The following is a 16,850-nucleotide window of genomic DNA, read 5'->3' as shown; positions in this document are numbered from 1 at the left end:
GCATATGGTTATAGCTCATCCTGTCCTTGGACTTAGTGCTGTTATGGTTTGGTAAGGTTATGAGTGTGTTTTTGCACAAGTTTGTGTATAGTGTTTTGCAGTGAAGAGATTGTGTGTTGGCCTTACTGAGGTGGCACCAAAAAGGGTGTAAAGCCTAAATCATGACACACTACCTCTTGAAGAAGGGCCTGATAATGGTCGTTAATAAAAGGAGCTCATTGTGAACACTATCCACCCTAAAAGGGTGTTTTGTGGCTCTACATGAGAATTGTGGTATTATGACCCCTTTTTTCATATTGTTGACAGTCTGCATTTTCCGTATGGTGGTATACTTACTGGTGTATTAGGTCTGCCCAGTGTAATATTTATGGTACAGTAAGGTTCTGAGTGTGTTTTTGCACAAAGTTGAGCATAGTGTTTTGCAGTTGAGCGATTGTGGTTAGTATATGCTTTGAGCAACCACTTTATTCTTTGACATATGATACATATCTAATATCTAAATTTAATAAAAGGTATTGTGATTATTTTATTTTTACTTATCTTTTTTCTGTGTGTTGTCAGACAATTATGGATGTAAACCCCGCCCCCTTTAGCCTCCTCAAACAGTTGGGCCACCGACCGCCTATGCCCAAAAACCAAAGGGCTCAAATACAAATCAACATATGCATCCAGCTTTTCCTATTTAAGCGCACAACTATGGAACGCACTACCAAAAATAGTAAAAACAACGTACGACCACCTAAATTTCCGGAAAGAACTAAAAACAAATCTGTTCAGGAAGTCATATCTCACCGACCCAACATAAAAGCCTGAATACCTGCAACACAACAAATCCAAAGATCGTAATGGACACACCCCAAAGTTCCCCATCTACTACATATGAACCTTATTATACCACAATAACACCTTGTATTTGTTAACACCGGAACTGGCGCACGCCATCACAGTACTATGTAAGCCACACAAATAGGTAAGAAAATGTGGGATACAAATGTAACAAATAAAAATAAATTACACAGAAATACTTTTAAAACACATAGAAGGAAATATTTTTTCACTCAAAGAATAGTTAAGCTCTGGAACTTGTGGTAACAATGGTTAGCATATCTGGGTTTAAAACAAGTTTAGACAAGTTCCTGGAGGAAAAGTCCGTAGTTTGTTATTAAGAAGGACATGGGGGAAGTCACTGCTTGTCCCTGGGATTGGTAGGATGGAATGTTGCTACTAACTGAGTTTCTGCCAGGTACCTGTGACCTTGATTGACCACTGTTGAAAGCAAGATACTTGGGCTAGATGGACCCAGTATGGCTATTCTTATGTTCTACAACCAACCTTAGTTTTCTTCCCCTTCCAAATTAACTAACATATTTGTCTAAGGACTATAAAAATTTTGCAGAGAGAATAGAAATGTGAAGTAATGCACTACCATCATCTTAACTCTTCCCAGCTCACCCACAGCCATCTCCACCCCTATGCCTCACGTTCCCACTTTAACTTCTGTGCCAGCAGCTAATAATTCAACTCGTATAACTACACTAATCTCTCCAGGAGGACAATATCCAAATACCCTCCACTTGCCTACTGAAATGGGATCACCCTGGCCAATTCAGTGAGCAATATATGTACAGCGAACACCTCTATCTTATCTAAGTTAAAAATCAAGCAGACCAAGAACTTCTCTACCTCCACTATCAGGTTTGGGGAGATCTGTTATATACACTATTATATCATTCAAATACAGAGAGACCTTGCGTGCCTCTTTACCTACCCAAACAGGCCTAATAAACTCCTTACCCCTTATTCTACAAGAAAAAGATTCAATGGTTAACACAAAAAGCAGTGGGGAGAGGGACAGCCCTGTCTCATCTCCCTATATAAACTAAATTCTACCAAACTGTACCTAATACAGACCACTAAAGGGTTCTTTTCCAACCTCTCTCATGTTTATATACTCTGACAATGCGAACAGGTAGCTACCACTTCATCCTATTAAATGATCTCTGTCTAGGGTGACAGATAAAGCCTGCTCTTTCTTCTCTTTAAATTTAATGTTATCCGAAATCTGCCTGACCATATAAAACTTGTCTGATCTGGATGTACCCCACTGGAGACTATACAATGAAGCCTACTTGTCAAAATCTTGGCAAAGATCTCCATATCGCACGTTAAAAGTCTCACCAGCCTAAGGCTCACTCAAAGTTGCTTAGCATTTACCCTCCTTATGAATTAAGGCAATATTTGTATTCTACATGGACTCCAGGAAGGTTTTGTCTCCTAGAAGCACTGAAAATCTTGGCCAGAATGAGGGCACCCTTCTCCCAGTGCCTTATAGAACTCCACTGGAAGACCATCCTCTCCTGCTACTTTTCCAGTCTTTAGGCTCTTAATTGCCTCCCTTTATTCCAAGCCCACTCTAGGGAGGCAATTAAGAGCCTAAAGACTGGAAAAGTAGCAGGAGAGGATGGTCTTCCAGTGGAGTTCTATAAGGCACTGGGAGAAGGGTGCCCTCATTCTGGCCAAGATTTTCAGATCAGACAAGTTTTATATGGTCAGGCAGATTTCGGATAACATTAAATTTAAAGAGAAGAAAGAGCAGGCTTTATCTTGAAGCCTGCAAGATTTGCCCCCAAATTCCACAAAAATTCCATTGGGCGAGAAATGGAACCCTCTACCTATTGCCATCAGAACAGAAAACAGCTACCTTAAGTTTAAACCTCTATCTTCAAAACAATCCGTTGACTTCTACTTTCTATTATCATCCATTATCCTTTCCTATAATGTTTTTGGTCTCATGCATTACACCAATGGTCTATAATTGTTCTCATACCTCACACTAACATTGCCGGCTTTTGTCTCACCTAGGATGTAAACCATACTGAACCCTGGAAAGGGGATATTAGCAGTATACAAGAATTTGATTTGATACATTAAGTATTCCATTTTCTCCACTTCCAGCACAACAATCTTACTCCATACCCGTAGCATCCTGCAATAATCTTTTTTTGACCCATTGTCTGCTTGTGTACCTCTGCAGCTCCATGAGATCTCCATACATCATCTTTAGTTCATTTCCCTCCTCCCTCTTTTTCCTCACAGATAGCTGTATCAACTACCCACACCTGAGCAGGTGTCATACCTTGCATGCTATTTCTCTCTAAATTACTCAACACAAAGAGTCTGCAGTTCCTTTGCAGAAGATTGACCATTTGCTCTCCATGCCTTAGATCTTATATCCTCTTGATACCCAGAGAGGTCAATTAGCATTGTTATCATCACATAAGCAGTAATTCATCAGGCATATTTTTAGGGCCCCCACCCCTTTTTCCAACCCTTGTTTTAGTAAAGCTAGGTCCAGCTTGGCATAGGAACAGCTTGCTTAAAGGAAAAAAAAAGGAAAATCCTCTTTGGAAACCCTCTCCTTCAGTATATCCTTGCACCCAAATCCAGCCATACATCTTCTCAGTTCTTTGCCCTCACTTTTAATACACTTACCCTGACCACCCAATCTATCGACTGGCTCCAAAGCACAATTCATGCCCTTTCCATCAATAATGGCCCCTTTTCCCCTACTTCAATATCCATCATGGCCTTCCTGAACACCCCATCCTTGTGTGCCACAGGGTGAGATCATCAGAGTAAAGAATACCTTCTTGCTCACAATTACTGCTACCTCTTTCTTTTAGGAATTATATGCAGAGTAGAAAATCTGTCCCAAAGGACTCTTTAGCAACTTATCATGCTCCAGGCCAGTCAAATGTGTCTCCTGCAGGAGGGCAATATCCGCCCTACTCTATCCATGCACCTTATAACATGACACTCCCTTGCATGTCCCCTATGGTTCAGTAATGACAGTGAAACAGCAATAATATCAATATTCAACCCAAACCAAAACATACTTGCTTGTATTTTTGTTCTGGAATTTATCTAGATTCCTTCTCCACAGCTTTCTTACTTTCAGGCTTCACAAGTCTCTCCTCAAGCATCCCTTCTTCCCCCAAGTGTCCACCAAATCTGAACACATGAAACCCCTTACCCTATACAGGGCTGGCCCAAGGGTATCCAACATCCTAGGCAAAACTTCAGCTGTGCACCTCCACCTCCTAACCAAGTACAAGGCCCTCCCCCAAGTCCAATATATCCCCTTTCATTTCCTACCGTTCTGTAGTCTAGTACCTCCTCTTCCTTGCCCCTCCCTCATAAGGTGTTCAGCATCTTTCTGCTTCCTTACCTCCCCCCCCCCCCCCCCTAATCAAAGTGATCAGCATCTCTCCACACTTTCATTTGTGACTGCATTCTCAGGCCTGGAGATGGACGTAGCAGCAGCAAAGGAAAGAGTAAGTTGTTGGACATGGGGGAAGGGAGGGGAAGGGCCCTGAGTCACCCTGGGGAGACAGGGGAATGGCTACCTAGGGCATCAAGATACCCTTGGGCCAGCCCTGCTTTGGCCCTTTTACCCTTTAATGCCTTTAACATCCCTACTATCAAGTTTAGGTTGTTGTTTAATCTCAACGTGTTATCAAATGCTCTGATTTTTTAATGGGAATGCCTGGAGAGCTCTCATATCCCTTGTTTCACCTGTACTCAGTGATTTAATATTTTCTGTGCTGAATAAGAAATATTAACAAATCCTATCATCTATCGGTGTCATAGACACTCACTCCATAAGAACCATCCCACAGGCCTGAGCCTTTGCTCCTTTCCTTTCTGTTTACATTTGTCATGCACTTTATTGCTTTAGATATATATATATATATAAATATAAATTATTATTATTATTGCTTCAAGTATTTTTTCATGGAGAGAGTAGTGGATGCTTGGAATGCCCTCCCGCGGGAGGTGGTGGAAATGAAAACGGTAATGGAATTCAAACATGCGTGGGATAAGCATAAAGGAATCCTGTGCAGAAGGAATGGATCCTCAGGAGCTTAGTTGAGATCGGGTGGCAGAGCCGGTGGTGGGAGGCGGGGCTGGTGGTTGGGAGGCAGGGTTAGTGCTGGGCAGACTTATACGGTCTGTGCCAGAGCCGGTGGTGGGAGGCAGGGATAGTGCTGGGCAGACTTATATGGTCTGTGCCAGAGCCGGTGGTTGGGAGGTGAGGATAGTGCTGGGCAGACTTATACGGTCTGTGCTAGAGCCGGTGGCAGGAGGCGGGGCTGGTCGTTGGGAGGCGGGGATAGTGCTGGGCAGACTTATACGGTCTGTGCCAGAGCCGGTGGTTGGGAGGCGGGGATAATGCTGGGCAGACTTATACGGTCTGTGCCCTGAAGAGCACAGGTACAAATCAAAGTACGGTATATACAAAAAGTAGCACATATGAGTTACCTTGTTGAGCTGACTGGATGGACCGTGCAGGTCTTTTTCTGCCATCATCTACTATGTTACTATGTTATATATCATTTTCTAGAATAAAAGGTGTGGTCTTTTCATTACAGCTACATGTATCTTCCTTATTTTAAATTACTCCTTCCAATGTTTTCTCCTCATTCCACTGCAACCATCTCTCCTTACCTGTAGTGCCAGTTGACAATCCTCCACTAGACCCTGGATCAGGTAGTACCGAGCCTCACACATCACTTCTTCCAGCTCACGCTGCGTCTCTGGCAGTGACACGGATCCATCTCGCAAGTAATTCAGGATGGTGCCAAAGTGCTTCCCACTCCGATCGATCAGGATCCAGCCTACATGAAAGAGAGAGAAAAAGCAAAGGAAGTGGTTTAAGGAAGATGAGGAGGAGCGGAAACAAAAAACCTTTCTGTGGTCCTAAGACAGTTTTTCACTGAAGTGAGCCTCTCTTTTCCCCATTCATTACTTTTCCATCTTTTGACTCTGGTACCACTACTTCCCACACCTTGCGAAGTGTCTCCTTGCTCTGTCTTTCAAGAAAAGGTGTAGTTGTTAAAATGGGCCTCCTTGCTGACATTCTACACTTAAAGGGCCCCAGGCATACTTTTGTAGATGGACCCCCTATTATTTTCTCCATATAAACCTCCCCTCTTTCTTTCCCTTTTCCTCACCCCAGGGCTGCCACCTGACTATGCCAGACAGAACAGGTTAATTTAGTCCTGGTTTCATCTTACTGCAAGCAGGAATTGTATGGGCCAATCAGAACTACAAATCCTTGCATGAAACAGGCTAAAACCAGGGTTAGGCTAGCTTGCTCCTTATGACAAGGAGTCAGGTGGCAACCCTACCTCACCCCTTCTTGCTTTCTCTCTTTTGTTTCCTGCCACCCTAGTCTCTGCCCAGCAAGCATTCCCTTGACTTCCTTGCCATCTCCTCCTCAGGCTTTGTTAGGTCCGCAGCCATAGGCGGTCGGTGGCCCAACTGTTTGAGGAGGCTAAAGGGGGCGGGGTTAGGGGTGGGGCCAAGGGTGGAGCTTAAATCCATCATTGTCTGATAACACACAGAAAAAATAAATAAATAAAAATAAAAGTCACAATTAATACCTTTTATTAAATTTAGATATTAGGTATGTATCATATGTCAAAGAATAAAGTGGTTGCTCAAAGCATATTCTAAGCACAATCGCTCAACTGCAAAACACTATGCACAACTTTGTGCAAAAACACACTCAGAACCTTACTGTACCATAAATATTACACTGGGCAGAACCTAATACACCAATATACCACCCATACAGAAAATGCAGACCGTCAACAATATGAAACAAGGGATCATATCATCACAGTTCTCATGTAGAGCCACAAAACACCCTAATTCATGTTTAATGTGGGATAAAATGCCATAAATAAGTAAATAAATAAATATAAACTTTTAATTTTGAGCACCTGATTCTCAAAGTGGACATATTCCAAACACTATAATGAAAATAAAATGATCTTTTCTACCTTTGTTGTCTGGTTGTCCGATTCTGCTGCTATCTGTTCTCAGTGCAGGTCAGGAAGTCATCCTCCTTAAATATCTCCCTGGCAACCCAGCCAACACCCCCCCTCCCCCTGCTCTCCCAGCAGTAAGGTAAACAAACCATAAACCAATTTCTACAATTGGTTACACAAGGCTAGAGGGCTTTCACTGCAGCTCCTGCTATGAGGATGGAGGTAAATCAACAATTTAAACCTCTCAGAGCACAGCAGGGGAGGCTTAGCCTGTCCAAGCCTCTTATACCGGGCGCCTATGTCCGCAGCAGCACTGGAAGCCATAGAGCAGTGGGAGGAGTTAGTGGCAGCACCCAAAGCAGAGACTACCATGGGCTGCCATAACAGTGCAACTCAGAAGGTAGACTGGCAGTGAGTCAGAAGCATCAGAACCATGGGATGGTGTCTAGGAGAAAGCAGTGGGAAGTAATGGACAGACAGCAAGCACAGCTCCTCTCTCACACATCTTGCTCCTCTCCAGTGTTCTCTTCCTGTGATGGGCCCTGAAGAGTTATGCAGATCTGAGCTAACTGTCCTCTTTGCTTAGAGGTAACAGCAGCCCTGTATGCAAGTAGTGCCACTGTACCTTCACTATCTGTTAGAACCTCCATTCTTCCACTGAACATAGCTTTCAGCATGGTGTCCTGCTTGGTAAGGGTCTGCACTGTGGTGTAGTGCAGAGTCCCCCCCACGTTCAGCTTCACGTACTTGCTGCTTGGATTCAGGGGCTTCAGGTCGAAGGTCACACCAGCCCTATGTGGCCGGGTGGGCACCAGGGAGTGATCAAGATCAGGAGCTGGTAAGGAAGCTTCAGCTGACATCTTGACTGTAATACAGAGACAACAAAATATGAGTCTGTTATAATGATCGACACACTTCTGACCCGCCCTACCATGCCAGTAAAGGATGTAAACAAGCTTTAATTCTGGCCTGCAGCAACCAGTACTAAGCCATCCCCTCTTATAAATTCATAATGTGTGTGTAAACATATACAGTGATATGTAGATACACATCATACAAGATGTGAAAACCAACCTTTGACAAGTGGCAGTTTGCCTGTCGATGGATCGGCTCAGCTTGGGTGGACGCTGTCTGTTTCTTTGTTCCTTCCGGGATTTTTTTTTTTTTTTTTTTTCAAATTAAACTTTATGGAGAAATGTCAATGAAACAGTAGACGTGTGAATCTCTCTGAGAACCGCTGTAAGTGTGCACTGTACAATATGTCAACTATCCAACAGCATTTAGATCTCGGACTTCATTGTCATATAGAACTTGCAGTGACCTGTACAAGCTATAATAATTATTTTATAATTTTACGTAGCACTGATTGTATATAGAATTCTAGATGTTACCTAAACAGAGGGGTTTTTTTTCTTGTCTCTTATTAGAGGGATGGAATTTAATCAGATAAGTTAGATGAGGGGATTCTTTCCTGACATTATGCAGGGTTAGTGTGGGTAGAAGTGACAGGGTGAATGTACGTGCAAAAAGGATGAGGGATTGTTATATGAACCACTGGAGACAGCATATGAGCATCCATGTCGAGAGAAACTTCAAATCCCTACATGCACTGGGGTAGAGAGCAAGAACTGGATAAACCTGAAGTTATGTTGCAACCCTAATATGTGCATGCTACGAGGTTAATGGACTGCCATGTTCCGAATCCCCTTCCCTTTCTACACCCATCCATTTTTCAGATCCATTTTCTTTTTTCATGGCTGAGCCATGCAATGCATGACTTCACAGCTCACTGATCTGGAAAAAGAATGACAAGCATGACGAGTGGCTGTTATGGACATGCTGCTTAATCTCCGTTTATGCCATTCATACTGTCTACCTCTTCATGATACAGTAAGTTTCCTGGTTTGGGGGGTCTACTCTGAACGATATCTTGTCAGTCTCTCAATTGCCTAGTTCTGTAGTCTAGTGTCTCTGACAGATACTTCTTCCTGATAATGTCTCAGAGTCACAAGCTTCTGACTGAAATTCTGCCCTGGTCTGGATGCCCAAGGGGAAATATTGTGTAGCTCTGAGTGACAGGATTTCTTGCAGTGTGTTGGGCGTATTTAGGACACGCCTGTGGGTGTTTGAGGAAGAAATGTTCAATTGCAGAGATCCAGCATAGCATAGGCTCAAGAAGAGAAAAACAGCAAGAAGCATACACGGAAAGAGGTAAGGATGAAAGAACAAGCAACATAGAGACAAAGAGAAATGGATAGAGAGGGAGAAAGAAAATACAGAGACAGTATAAGATAGAAAGAGAGAAACAGAGAGACATTATAAAAGAGCTGAACTGAGAGAGTATAAAACAGTAATAAAAAGTCAGATTGAAATAAAGATAAAGAGGTACAGAGAAGAGAGGGTGTGTGAATGGTTGAGAGAATATTTGAGCTTCTGAATGTCACTTAGATAACTTTTCAAGGTCATCTACAGACAAGGTCACTATAAAGTCCTTTCTCTTTTTTTTAATCATAAAACTGTCACACACAGCTCCCATCATACCTGCTGCCAGAGCAAATCCTTGGGAAGATGCTACTGTACTGATCATAATCAAAACTTCTTTACCTTCATACAGGCACTAGTGGTGCCTCTCAAATCCAGTCTTCCAGGGCCCCCAACAGAGCTTGTTTTATTCAGGATGGTCACATGGAATATTCATGAGAAATGTTTGCATACATTTGCTTTGAGAGCTAGAATTATTTGCACATTTTTTGGTTATGCTGATGTTCAGTCCTGGAGGATCAGCTTTGAAAACCACTAATGTAAAGCAGAAAAGCAGGACTCAAGAAGGAAAAACCTGTTATCCAATGCCTCGCCCTCTCAAATTCAGATATATTTGAGTACAAAGAGAAAGAAACCTTCAAAATGAGAACCAAGAAGGTGACATTGTGGAGTCTGTTGTTAGTGCTGCCCCTGGTCTTACACCCTCTACAACCCCATAATCACCTCACCCCAATCATACTCACCAGTTTACCCACAACCAATGGCTACTGGTGTCAAGTTACCCAATTCCAGAATTTTGGGTCAGTTCCTGTTTTAAACTTTTATGCCAGCCTACTGTGGTATTTGTAGTCCATGATTCTACCCATTAAAATTAGTGCTTCAGGACCAATAATACATCAGGATAGGGATGTCAGAATCCAGAACGAACTAGTCTAAAATCTTCCTTCTGGAACGGGGTAACTTGGGAGCTCTGAGGGTGTGATCATACCAGTAAAATAGTTGTCCCTCTTGAGTGAAGGAAAATCTCCTTGTAGATTAGCCTAAGGTCTCTGGCTCTGGCTTGTTGGAGCAATACTGATTAGTACAGCCTGAGTTGCTCTGTGTGCATTTGGTAAAGTGGGGAGGGTCCTGGAGAGACAAAGGCCCTTTGTCTAACATCCTCCCTGTAACCAGAGTTTCAGCTGCCCTGTAACAGAATTCTTGAGCACTGATGGATTTCAGTTTGTTGGCTCTAGGTCCAGTCAGTGCAATATCCTGGCCTTGCCCCTACTCCCTCAGAGCTGCCAAGTTACCCAAATCCTACAGGGAGAATTTTTGCTTTCTGATAACTCTATCATGATGCATTATGGGACATGCAGCATGGATTTCGACAGGTAGAATAAGGGCTTATAAATCCCACACAGCTTTAGGGTGTAAATTCAAAAACTAGTAGTGGCCAAAAAGGCCTGGAATTAATGGCTCCTTTTAACTAAGCCACACTAGTAATTCCCGCATGGCAAATGCGACAAAGCCCATTCAATTCCTATTGGATTTGTTGCATCTGCAGCGCCGGGAATCACTAGCGTGGCTTAGTAAAAGGACCCCGAGTATTTTGTCAGCTCTGTTCCCTGGACCTCCAGGATAAAGGGGAGCCGGTTGATATTGTGTATCTGGATTTTCAGAAGGCGTTTGACAAAGTACCTCATGAAAGACTCCAGAGGAAATTGGAGAGTCATGCGATAGGAGGTAGTGTTCTATTGTGGATTAAAAACTGGTTAAAAGATATAAAACAGAGAGTAGGGTTAAATGGTCAGTATTCCCAATGGAGAAGAGTAGTTAGTGGGGTTCCCCAGCGCTCTGTGCTAGGACCGCTGCTTTTTAACATATTTATAAATGACCTAGAGATGGGAGTAACTAGTGAGGTAATTAAATTTGCTGATGACACAAAGATGGGCATAATCGAACGGCGGCGGCCATCTCGGGTGCCGGCGTCGCAAGCGGGTGGAGTCAACCGTATTTTCGAAAAAGATGGCCGGCCATCTTTTTATTCGCTAATACGGTTGGGTCCGGCCAAATGTCAGAGTTCATCGGGTTTGAGATGGCCAGCATCGGTTTTCGACCATAATGGAAAATAATGCCGGCCATCTCAAATCCGGCGAAATGCAAGGCATTTGGTCATGGGAGGAGCCAGCATTTGTAGTGCACTGGCCCCCCTCACATGCCAGGACACCAACCGAGCACCCTAGGGGGCACTTCTACAAATTTTTTTTTTAATTAAAAATAGCTCCCAGGTGCATAGCTCCCTTCCCTTGGTTGTTTAGCCCCCCAAATCCCCCCCAAAACCCACTCCCCACAACTCTACACCATTACCATAGCCCTACGGGGTGAAGGGGGGCACCTAGATGTGGGTACAGTGGGTTTTGGGTGGGTTTTGAAGGGCTCCCATTTACCACCACAAGTGTAACAGGTAGGAGGGGATGGGCCTGGGTCCACCTGTCTGAAGTGCACTGCACCCACTAAAAACTGCTCCAGGGACTTGCATACTGCTATCAGGGAGCTGGGTATGACATTTGAGGCTGGCAAAAAAAAAATTTTTTTTGGGTGGGAGGGGGTTGATGACCACTGGGGGAGTAAGGGGAGGTCATCCCCGATTCCCTTCGGTGGTCATTTGGTCAGTTGGGGCTCCTTGTTTAAGCTTGGTCGTGAGAAAAAAGGGACCAAGTAAAGCCAGCGAAATGCTTGTCAAGCCTGGCTTTTTTTTCCATTATTGGGCGAAGCCAGCCATCTCGTGAGCACGCCCCCGTCCTGCCTTCACTACCCTACCGACATGCCCCTTTGATGTTTCGCTGGCTCCACGATGGAAAGCAGTTGAACCCGGCCAAAATCGACTTTCGATTATACCAATTTCGCCGGGTTCAGGAGATCGCCGTCCATCTCCCGATTTGTGTCAGAAGATGGCCGGCGATCACTTTCGAAAATGAGCTGGAAAGTTATTCAAAGCCATTAAATCGCGGGAGGATTGTGAAAAATTACAAGAGGACCTTACGAGACTGGGAGACTGGGCGTCTAAATGGCAGATGACATTTAATGTGAGCAAGTGCAAAGTGATGCATGTGGGAAAGAGGAACCCAAATTATAGCTACGTCATGCAAGGTTCCACATTAGGCGTCACGGACCAAGAAAGGGATCTAGGTGTCGTCGTTGATGATATGTTGAAACCTTCTGCTCAGTGTGCTGCTGTGGCTAAGAAAGCAAATAGAATGTTAGGTATTATTAGGAAAGGAATGGAAAACAAAAATTAGGATGTTATAATGCCTTTCTATCGCTCCATGGTGTGACCGCACCTCGAATATTGTGTTAAATTCTGGTCGCCGCATCTCAAAAAAGATATAGTGGAATTAGAAAAGGTGCAGAGAAGGGCAACGAAAATGATAAAGGGGATGGGACGACTTCCCTACGAGGAAAGGCTAAAGCGGCTAGGGCTCTTCAGCTTGGAGAAAAGGTGGCTGAGGGGAGATATGATAGAGGTCTATAAAATAATGAGTGGAATTGAATGGTTAGATGTGAAGCGTCTGTTCACACTTTCCAAAAATACTAGGACTAGGGGGCATGCGATGAAGCTACAATGTAGTAAATTTAAAACGAATCAGAGAAAAATGTTCTTCACTCAACGTGTAATTAAACTCTGGAATTCGTTGCCAGAGAATGTGGTAAAGGCAGTTAGCTTAGCGGAGTTTAGAAAAGGTTTGGACAGCTTCCTAAAGGAAAAGTCCATAGACCATTATTAAATGGACTTGGGGAAAATCCACTATTTCTGGGATAAGCAGTATAAAATGTTTTGTACATTTTTGGGATCTTGCTGGGTATTTGTGACCTGGATTTGCCACTGTTGGAAACAGGATGCTGGGCTCGATGGACCTCTGGTCTTTCCCAGTATGGCAATACTTAATGTATGTATGTACTTATGATTCCTTCCACCCCACCCTATGCGGACCTTTGATCCAATTTCACCTGTTCACTCCCATCCCAGTGTTTCCCCCATCCCTTTCCATGGGCTTTGTGGTTTTGGTTCCTTAGACATCAGAGGTGTCTGAATCTGCCACGTCCCCGAGTTCACAGACCCCACTTTTCACACAGAAGCACAATGAAGATATGCAGGCACAGATGCACTAAACTGCATGCTAAAAGCCCTTCCCTTACCGATCCCGGTTGCTCCTTAGCAATTTTGAAAAAAACAGGCATGCACGAAGGAAATCGCATGCAAATGAGCTGCTCGCTGTTAGCTCATTTGCATGCAATTTCATTCCAAGGAGGGGAAGCCAGTCGGTCATGTAAGCATGTTCAGAGCAGTCAAGAGCTAAGCATGGCTGCTCTGTGCATGGTACAGACAGCCTTCCTTCATGCAGACAAGCTGTGTGTAGGAAAGCAGGTAGCCTTCTTTTTTTGTTTTATTTTTAGAGTAAAGCTGCAAAGAAAGCATCTACCCAAAGCAACCTCAGGCAGTAAAACAAAAGTGATGCAGCTCCGGGGGGGGGGGGGGGGGGGGGGGGGGAATGTCAAGGTATGACCCACTTGGAGAGTTTTTTTTTTTTTTACTGCTATGGGAATGCCCAAATAGAAAAAGAAAAGAGCTGGCTCTGAGCTGCAGATTGCTTGCTAGTTCCAGCTGACACAGCGTCCCTTACAAAGGAGGAGAGAGAGATGGAAAAGCAAGGCTCTGAGCAGACAGGAATCTCCAGAGAACAGCTGGCTGAAACTTCCTCAATAGAGTTGTTCGTCCCCCCCCATATCCTTTGCCTAAAAGAGAAATCAAGTGCTCTTTCAAGCTACCGGCCATCAGGAGGAGCAAGAAACGGCAGATCAGCTCAGGGGCGTAGCCAGACACCCAATTTTGGGTGGGCCTGGGCCCAGGATGGGTGGGCAGAATAACTTTGCTCTGTCCCACAAGTGATTTGGTCTCTTCCTTTCTCGCCTGCATGCCATTTGGTCTCTCAAACATCCTCCCTCCCTCGTATGCAGCAACTAATACACACTGCTCATGTTGGCCCCACAGCCTTCCCTCTGATGCAACTTCCTGTTTCCACATAGGTGGGAATACGTCAGAGGGAAGGCTGTGGGGCTGGTGCGAATAGTATGTATCAGTCGCTGCTAGCTGCAGGCAAAGACCTGCTGTTTACAAGGTATGCAGGAGGGACACTTGTTGGGAGTTTTTGGCTGGTGAGGCTTAGGGATCCCTGCTCCTGCCAGCCACATCATAGGTGTGCTGCTACTGGGTGGGCCTGAGCCCAAAGTGGGTGGGCTTGGGCCCATCCAGGCCCACCCTTGGCTATGCCACTGGATCAGCTTCCTTGCACCTGCAACAGATGGTCTGCAGTTCACAGCAGCCCCAGCCAGGCATTACCGAGAGCTGCAGACCTCCGGTTAGATTTTCCACTGTAAAGGTATGGACTGCTTTTGTGTATGGGGTTGGAAAACAGCTGTGCATTGCATTGCCTTGCAATTACAGTACATTATAAAAGGTAATTAGCTTATTATAATAGCTTTTAGCTCATTATAATAGCTTTTCATTCCGTTTTTGTTAGCTGCTACCATGACAGGAAAATGGCTCGGAGAACTCTTTTGTGCATGTCTCGTTTCACTACTTGCTCACTAAACTGGCTAGAACTAGTTTAAAAACCACATTGCTGGCTCATTAGGTTTAGTGCATCTGGGCCCAAGAGCCTTTGCGGAAGGGAAGGTTTAGTAAACTTGTGCATAAATCCAGGCCTGCCCTCAGGTGCAGATAAAGACTGTATGATCCATCCAGTCTGCCCAACAATTTGGCTGCAACATAGCTTAATTATATGTTATGTGACATCAGTATAGAAAGAAAAAAAACAAAACACAATGTGCCATTTATCCATCCCTGCAGAGCTGCCAAGTTACCCATTCCAGGAGGGAGACTTTTTGACCAGTCCTGGTTTTACATCCCAAAGCAGTGTAGTATCAGGATTCTATCCATTGAAATCAGTGCTTCAGGTCCCATTGTGCACCGGGATGAGGATGGCAGAAATCCAGGTCCAGCCAAAAAGTCTCCCTCCTGGAATGGGTACTTGGCAGCTCTGTCCTTCCCTATACTGTGCGTAATTACAGGGTGGGCTAGCCTCAGAATCACACAGTTACAGTACCTGAAAGTTACTAACTTTTAGATTCTTGTCCAGAATGAAGTGATAAATGCAGAATTTCCAAATGACCCAGTTCCAGGAGGGAGATTTTAGGCCAGTCCTGGATTTCTGCCAACCTCATCCAAAGCATTACGGGACTTACAGCATGGATTTTAATGGTTAGAATCAGACACTACACTGCTTTGGCATGTAAGCTTAAAATCAGGACAGGCAAAAAAAACGTCTCCCTCTTGGAACTGATGCACAATGGAAAGAATAATCTGAATCATAGTTACCTGATGCTAGGGTCCACCTTGGGGGGTCAGCACTCAAGAAAAACATCTAGGTGTTGTTGTAGAGAATACGCTGAAATGTTCTACTCAGTATGCGGCACCAGACAAAAAAAGCAGATAGGATGCTAGGAATTATTAGGAAAGGGATGATGAATAATTTCCGCAAACTATTGAAAACCTATCTCTTCGACAAGATATATCACAAAGATCAACATATGTAACTGTATAATCTTTAAAACATCCAGAACTGTCTTATAATGTCTTTTGCTTTAACACTATCATGTATTTCACCACCATGTAACCCAAAACCCTCTGTAAAACCAAATGTATATTCTCTTCTATTTCCAGTATCCATGATGAATTGTAAGCCACATTGAGCCTGCAAAGAGGTGGGATAATGTGGGATACAAATGCAATAAATAATAATAATAATACTGAGAATACTATAATGCCTTTATATTGCTCCATGGTGCAACCACACCTTGAGTATTGCATTCAGTTCTGGTCGACGTATCTTATAAAAAAGATATAGCGGAATTAGAAAAGGTTCAAAGAGTGACCAAAATGATAAAGGGGGTGGAACTCCTCTCGTATGAGGAAAGGCTAAAGAGGTTAGGGCTCTTCAGCTTGAGACGATTGAGAGGGGATATGATTGAGTTCTACAAATTCCTGAGTGGTGTAGAATGAGTAGAAGTAAACTGATTTCTTTACTCGTTCCAAAAGTGCAAAGACTAAGAGACACTCAAGGAGGTTACATGGAAATGCTTTTAAAACAAATAGGAGGAAATATTTTTTCTCTCAACGAATAGTTAAGCTCTGGAACTTGTTGCCAGAAGATGTGGTAACAGTGGTTAGCGTGTCTGGGTTTAAAAAAAGGTTTGGACAAGTTCCTGGAGGAAAAGTCCATAGTCTGCTATTGAGACAGACATGGAGAAGCAACTGCTTGCCATGAGATTTGTAGCATGGAATGTTGCCACGATTTGGGTTTCTGTCAGGTACTTGTGTTGGAAACAGGATACTGGGCTAGATGGACCATTGGTCTGACCCAGTATGGCTACTATTATGTTCTATGTTCTAACTAGTAACTTGTCAGCTCTGTAAATGTGTATGTACGGACTGTAGAAGTCTCTGTACAACATAATCTTTTCACTTATCCAAGTCTTAACTGTCCCCACCCTCTGTTTCATCCAAGTCCAGGGTTTATCATAATGTATTTTTTTCTATTTTCCTCCATGTTCCACCCTCAATCCTCATCTATAAAAGAAATAGACCAACTATTCCACTGGCAAATTTATATTATTTTGTTGAGCTTGGATTAGCCTCTAGATAAATAGCAA

General features: G+C 43.7%; 2 protein-coding genes across 4 annotated transcripts in view; one reads left to right on the top strand and one right to left on the bottom strand.

Annotated features, from left to right (window-relative positions):
- The window catches only part of KCTD13 (potassium channel tetramerization domain containing 13), an 81,561-nt gene extending 73,576 nt beyond the window's left edge, over window positions 1-7,985 (bottom strand). Inside the window, exons 1-3 of the mRNA XM_030209425.1 lie at window positions 7,911-7,985; window positions 7,462-7,701; window positions 5,509-5,678 (exon numbers count right to left, since the gene is read on the bottom strand). Coding sequence (XP_030065285.1) covers window positions 5,509-5,678; window positions 7,462-7,696 — 405 coding nt within the window. The 5' untranslated portion in view covers window positions 7,697-7,701; window positions 7,911-7,985. The remainder of the gene's footprint in view (window positions 1-5,508; window positions 5,679-7,461; window positions 7,702-7,910) is intronic.
- Window positions 7,986-8,499: 514 nt separating this feature from the next.
- The window catches only part of LOC115474492 (nucleoside diphosphate kinase A-like), an 84,836-nt gene continuing 76,485 nt past the window's right edge, over window positions 8,500-16,850 (top strand). Inside the window, exon 1 of one of the 3 annotated variants that reach the window (XM_030209979.1) lies at window positions 8,500-8,726. In XM_030209979.1, coding sequence (XP_030065839.1) covers window positions 8,719-8,726 — 8 coding nt within the window. In that variant the 5' untranslated portion in view covers window positions 8,500-8,718. Of the gene's footprint in view, window positions 8,727-8,767; window positions 9,048-14,423; window positions 14,519-16,850 lie in introns of those variants that run through there. The other 2 variants (XM_030209980.1, XM_030209981.1) reach the window with 2 other exon arrangements.

The sequence above is a fragment of the Microcaecilia unicolor genome, chromosome 7 (assembly GCF_901765095.1).
Source record: "Microcaecilia unicolor chromosome 7, aMicUni1.1, whole genome shotgun sequence".
Classification (NCBI taxonomy): Eukaryota; Metazoa; Chordata; class Amphibia; order Gymnophiona; family Siphonopidae; genus Microcaecilia; species Microcaecilia unicolor.
This window is presented reverse-complemented; position numbering and strand designations above follow the sequence as displayed.